Here is a 6842-nt window from a genome sequence, read left to right on the forward strand (position 1 = left end):
TTCAACCCAACAACAACTGGTTTTATTTAGCCACACAAATGTTGATGCATAGTAACACTAAAACCACAGGCAGATAACAGGTTATTCTACAAGTACTGGACTAAAACGGCAACTATGCTTAACAAAATCAAGTTCATTAAAGGAACCTCAGCAAAGCATGATCATGCACTTACCTCTTTCCCATGAGATCAGAGACATTAGGCTTGATAGCATATCAATCACGGCTGAAAGTACCAGATTGCAGCTCAGCTCTCCACTACTGAGCCGCTATGATTTTTGCCAAGAACTCGTTCTAAAATTTAATGCTGAGATAACTAAAAAGTAAAACATGTTTCTCCCTTGTCAGATTAATGTTGACTAAGCTGGCAACAACTTCATTCTCAAGGAGACTGCAAAGAGAGGATGTTTCCATAGCATCTGAAGATAGCCAAACAGTTCTTTATGTGTGGGTTATCCATCTGTTTTATTTGTTTCAGGATTTCAGATGGTCTTTGTTAGAATTTCATTAATATATTTCCCAACATGCCTTCAGTTCCCTCCAATTTATAGTAACATATTACTTTTCATTCTCATACCCTGTCTACCAATACCCCTCACTGCCAGCTATTGCCTTTATCATCCCCAACATTTGTGAAATATGAAATTCTGTTTAGGGTTAAGCATTGTTCCAGAGTTTCTCAGTTCCAATCTTTGTGGAGCATATGGCAAATAAAAAAATATACAACAACTACAGTGACTGTTGTCTTACAGATCTTCAGTGAACAGCTTGGCCTTTCGTCATCTTGTTGGTTCCTTCACAAGTTCTTTGGTTTGCTTTAACGATCTAATTTTACTCATTGTCATGTTTCTGTACTTCACTTGCATCACTGGAGTAAAATCATGATCTACTGGGAAGCTTTCCGCTTTCTTCTCTACCGTTTATAAAATACTATTCTTGCAACTTGTCACCTCTCCTTTTCTTTCCTTTCTCAATTTTTAGTTCCCCCCAAAAAAATCAAAGATTGTTTTCCTCTTCCCCTTCACTTCCTCTAATTAAGAAATAACCTTTTCTTCCCCATTTAAAATCTATCAGATTGATTATACAATGTAGAATAGACTATACAAATGGCAAACCTTAACAAAATTGGAATGTATCAATGTATTTCATAAAGAACTCATGAATTATCAAAATCAAAACTTGTCATAATTTGACTAGCACTTAACCCTGAAATTTTTAAAATACCTATAATGAAAATTATTTGCCACCCTGATGCAATATTTATTTATTGAAATACAGTGTGAAATAGGTCCTTCCAGCGAGCTGGATCGCCTAGCAATCCCTCGATTTAACCCTAGCTTAGTCACAGGGCAATTTACAGTGACCAATTATCCTTTGAACTGTGGGAGGATATCAGAGCATCTGGAGGAAACCCACAAGTCACAGAGAGAACATACAAACTCCTTACAGACACCAGCAGCAAATGAACCTGGGTTGGTGGTACCGTAAAGCGTTGTGCTAACCACTACACTACCGTGCCACTTGTTTCACCAACTTGCAGGTTACAGATCATCACTGACCTCTGAAATCTTCAACCTCTGTGAAGGCTATCAGGAGCATATAAGATTTTGTTCCCTATTCAATTAGATCTCAGCTTATACACTTCATCCTTTTGTCTCTCGAATGCCCATATCCCAACTTACTTCCAAATCGAAAGTTCTACCGAGCTTGGCCACGAATCTACTCAACCACTAAGTACACTTAACTGTCCTCCGAGGTCGAAAATTTTAAAGACTCCATGCAAAGTAATTCCTGATCTCAGTATTAAATGAGATTATAAAACAATATCCCGTCCTGCACACCACACTCAACCCTCAGGTGCAGATTCTCAGAATCGCCTACGGCTCAATACTCTAAATATTGTGAAGTATAACGCTCAAACCTCATGAAGGTGGAAGAAAAATCACGGCATAAAATCTCATTCAGTTGCCGAAACATTAAAAGCGATGGTGTTGTGAATCCAGCAACCGCGCTGAGGGGCAGGAGTGTGCTGCCAACCTGATTTCAGCGGCTCGGTCTCTACCCCGTGCTGAAGCTCGGGCCTGGGGCCGGGGCAGACCGACCAGGAGCGGCGCTTCCCACCCCGGCGCTGCGTCGAATCTTACCTGCCAGGGGCTTCAGAACGGCAGAGGCCAGGCCCTCCGGCGCCTCACGCAGCATGACTGGGTCACTGACCATTCACCATTCAAGGGGCTGCAAACCCACCCAACCAGGCTGGCACTGCGACAACGCTGAAGATCCCCACCGTGGCCGCGGCCGCCGCCACATGAACCGGCCGGCTGCTCTCACCGGAACACTTCCGGGGGATGGCCCTCCTCCCGGTGCAAGAGGTTAATGGGTCTGTAGAACCTGGGGGCTGCAGGGAGAGTTCCGGTTAGCAAGCGTGGAGGGGAATTACTACGCTAGTTACAGTGGCAATGACATCTCATCTTGCATGGATTTCGTGCTCCGAATCACTTTTACCACACAACTGGACAGCAAGCAAAATAATACACAAAAAGCTAGAAGAACAGGCCGGGCAGCATCTATGGAGGAGAGTGAAGAGTCGAGATCCGACCTGATGAAGATTCTCAGCCCAAAAAGTCGACTGTTTATTCCCCTCGATTGATGTTGCCTGACCTGCTAAGTTCCTCCAGCATCTTGTGTGTGCTGCTCTGGATTTTCAGCATCTGCAGGATCTCTTGTCTTTTAGATCAAGCAAAACAAGTTGATGTCAAATGAGGAGACGTAGAGCTTGTTCAGCCAGGCAGGAGTTGGGTGGCGGGTTCTGCTGAGAGAATTCAAGGTCCTTATGGCTGATGGAACAAAAGGAACAAGCAACGTTCATAAAAATCCGTTAAATAACATAATTGTCTGAAAGCAGTGAGTTTGGGATGATCTGCTGTATGGAGAGGAAGGTGCAGGACCATCCAAGAAAGAATTGATCCTCGTACATGGCTTGATTCCTCTGGAGCTCTGTGTTAATCTTAAGTGAAGCCCCTGACTCTGCCATAGCTGGGACAGTAAGTGTTTGCCAGGAGGCAGATGGGCAGTCTGAGAGATCACATTCCTTCCTTTACTCTGCATTCATTCAATAAAGGGCTTTGGCTTGTCATTTTCTCAATAAAGGGACTTAAGCTTCACAAAGCAATCCCAAATACCTCCTCCCTAAGCAGTCATGGCTAAGAATTCCCACGAGTCGAAAGAAGATGCAATACTTTTCCAAGATATTTAAAGAAAATCCTCGAATCCTAAGAACAGAAGGAATAGAAAGAGTCAACCATTCAAACCTTTGCCCCTTCTCCATCACTGATCATAACTAATGTCTTGCCTCGACATAATTTTCCTGACCTAGCTCAGATTTGTTGCTTTATATCCAGAGATGTAATATATCTGTTGTTAATGGCTGAACTCAACAGCTCTCTGCAGTAGACAATTCCAAAGCTTTGCCAGCCTCGGAGTTAAGAGATGCCTCCCTACCTCAGTTATAAATGGTCTAGCCTTTATTTTGACATTTTGATCCCTTGTACTGCATTCTTTGGTTGGTATTGAGAGTTGTACCCAGCTGAACCTTTGAAGTTTTTGTTGCTTTCCTGGTAATCTCTTTTCACAATGGTAACTATAAGATATAGGAGCAGAATTAGGCCATTTGTCTCCTTGAGTCTGCTCCACCATTTTATCATGGTTGATCCAATTTTCCTCTCAGCCCCAACCTCCTGCCCTCTCCCCATATCCCGTCATGCCCTGACCAATCAGGAATCCATCAACCTCTGCCTTAAATATACATACAGACCTGCCCTCCAGAGCTGCCTGTGGCAAAGAATTCCACAGATTCACCACTCCCTGGCTAAAGAAATCATCACCATTCTAAAAGGACACCACCCTATTCTGGTTTTAAGACTCCCCCACCACAGGAAACGTCCATTCCACATCCACTCTATCAACTACCATTTGATAGTTTCAATGAGGTCACCCCTCATTTTGCTTGGACTTTTATATATATATGTTGTCCAAGGGAAGGGCAGTAGGACCCATACAGCTTGGCACCGGTGTCATTGCAGAGCAATGTGTGGTTAAGTGCCTTGCTCAAGAACACACACACTGCCTCAGCCAAGGCTTGAACTAGCGACCTTCAATTCACTAGACGAACACCTTAACCACTTGGCCACACACCAACACTGGACTACAGTGTCTGTTTCAGGAATCTGGTGTTGGATGTACAAAAGTTGTGGCCCACCTATCAGAGCTGACTGAGTGTGAAAACGGTTCGAAATTTGGGATATTAGCCTAGGAGAATGCCCTGGTTTGGTTTGCAGCTACCAATGAATTTGAAGATTTTGCAGAGGCTACATTGGTTGCATTTCTCCAGTGTTTCAAGGTGCCCGCTGTAGGAAGTCCTTGTCTCAGAGATGTACAGAAGATCAGGGATCATTTCACTGCTGTCCAGGACTGGAAAGTTAGTGGTCTTGATTTTCAGACACTTCCCCTCAGATGGTTAAGGCTGTGCTGACACACTGAAGGCACTAATGAATTTCAGCCACGATACTAGCCTTCTTTGAAAAGTGATTCCTGAGATAACGGGAACTGGTCCACATGTTTCCATCATTTATTTTTTTTTATTGGGATTCAGTGCGGAACAGACCCTTTGAGCCACGCCACCCAGCAACCCTCCATTTAATCCCAGCCTATCACAGGACAATTTACAATGACCAATTAACCAATCAACCAGTATGTCTTTGGACTGTGGGAGGAAACCAGAGCACTAGCAAATGAAATGCCATTGGGACTGCGGTGTAAACAGCTGGAGGCCAATTACTGGATTAATTTAAGAGGGCATGGTGATAGCCATCCTACAAAAAAGGTATTGCAGACATGCTGGGAGAAGGAGAGGACACAAAAAGAAAGTTTTGGCTGGACAGGAGAGCAAACAGCAAAAGATATGGGTGTATACAATAAAGAATTTTGTGCAAGTGCAGTGTGGCCTGTCAGATCTTTCTAGGTATTAGAAAATCCCTCTGTAGATTTGGAATTGCTTAAGATTAAGCACAGTAATAAGACAGCTGATATACTCAGTGAATATCATAGTTATAGAGAATGTAAATATAAAGGCATACAGATTTTTATGGATGGATCAAAGGATCCAGAAACAGGTGCAACAGGGTCTGCAATTGTGCCAAGTTATCAATTGGAAATTAGCAAGAGAACACCTGATCGCTTGAGTGTACATGCAGTTGAAATGTTTGCCAAATTGTTAGCACTAGAATGGAGTGAGCAGGTTGATTGTAATAATATTGTGATATGTAGCGATTCTGTATCGGCCCTTGCAAGCATTTAAGGCCGGTACAGCTGGAGGTCACCAGGATCTGCTTTATGAAATCCTGTTTGCAAATTCAAGACTGGCAGGACAAGGCAAAAATATCGCATTCATGTGGGCTCCAGCACATTCGGGTATTATGGGAAATGAGACAGCAGATAGGCAAGCAGCAGTCAAAAAAGGATCTATAAACATCAATATTAAACTATCAAAATCAGAGGGGAAGAGCATAGTGTGGAGAAGGATAAATCAACAGTGGCAGCAGCATTTGGATAGACCAATAAAAGGAAGACATTTACATTCAATTCAGTACAGAGTAGATATGGGAAGAAGTAGGGGAGTAAAGCCGAAGGAGCAAGTAATTACAGTATAAGTAGACTGAGAATTGGGCACAGCTACCTTAATGGCACTCTGGCCATCATAAATAAGCATCCGACAGGTTTTTGCGATCTATGTCAGGAGACTGAAACAATAGAGCATATCCTTATTTTATGCTGGAAATTTGCACAGGAAAGGCAACAAATGTTACAACAATTACGCAAAATAGGACTGGTAGAGAACAGTGTTAAAAGTTTATTGGAATGTGGGGAGAGTGATCAGGGGAGGAAATGGTTGTTTAGTTTTTTAAGGGCAACGGAACTGAAAAGACGGCTTTAAAGTGAATGGACAATGAAGGACAATAAATCCTGAAGATGGCAGTAATGCAACAGTGTGGATGCCACCTGCCGTAAAAACTCGAAGGAGAAGAAGAAACCAGAGCATTAGGAGATCACGGGGAGAACTCCTCGTGAACCCAGTCACCTGCATCATAAAGAGTTGTGGTTACCACACTACCATACCGCCCTAATCTTGAACATTTACTGTCAAGGTTAGTGTTATCGTACAGGTTTATGAAGTTCCTCTGTCCTCAGTGCTAATCTACACTTGCTTTAGTAAATGTGACAATAATTAGAGCTCATCTTCTACGTTTACAGGCAAATGGGGGGATAGCTGGTGGCACGATCGAAGTCTCCCCACTGTTAAAATGTGAGTTTAATGCTTGGTCCATCTAAAATTGGACATAGGGTAAGTATTCTGACACATGGAATAACAAAATGCATTCAGTGAAGGGGAAGAAGTCAATATTAGGTGTTAGGGACACCAGGGTGAGAATCTATTTCAGGAAGTGTAAAGTCCCACGTTAATGCACAACAAATAGATTAAATGGAGTGATAATTTATGGAGATTTAAATAAACTTTAAAATGTAAATTTAAAGAAACTTCTCCTACAAAAATATATGAACTTTTATTGTCAAGGATAATTAATGCAGCAATAACTCGTGCTCAGATAGGAAATGCATATCTATGTCTTCCTGAATACAGAAATTACACACCGAGAACTGTGGTAAACGGAAATGAGTGAGAATAATTAACAGGTCATGCAATATCTATGAGGGAGGAAAATTATTACTGACAGAAGGTCAGTAACCACAGATGGTTCTATACTAAATAAAACGCTGTTGTTGCCAAGAA

At 42.4% G+C, this 6842-nt stretch overlaps 1 protein-coding gene across 3 annotated transcripts in view; it reads right to left on the reverse strand.

Moving 5' to 3' along the window:
* The window catches only part of dnajc2 (DnaJ (Hsp40) homolog, subfamily C, member 2), a 36315-nt gene extending 33982 nt beyond the window's left edge, over positions 1–2333 (reverse strand). For all 3 annotated transcript variants that reach the window (XM_063072835.1, XM_063072834.1, XM_063072836.1), the window contains exon 1: positions 2143–2333. In XM_063072835.1, the coding sequence (XP_062928905.1) occupies positions 2143–2215 (73 nt within the window). In that variant the 5' untranslated portion in view covers positions 2216–2333. The remainder of the gene's footprint in view (positions 1–2142) is intronic.
* Positions 2334–6842: the final 4509 nt, after the last annotated feature.

The sequence above is a fragment of the Mobula hypostoma genome, chromosome 20 (genome assembly GCF_963921235.1).
Source record: "Mobula hypostoma chromosome 20, sMobHyp1.1, whole genome shotgun sequence".
Taxonomy (NCBI): domain Eukaryota; kingdom Metazoa; phylum Chordata; class Chondrichthyes; order Myliobatiformes; family Myliobatidae; genus Mobula; species Mobula hypostoma.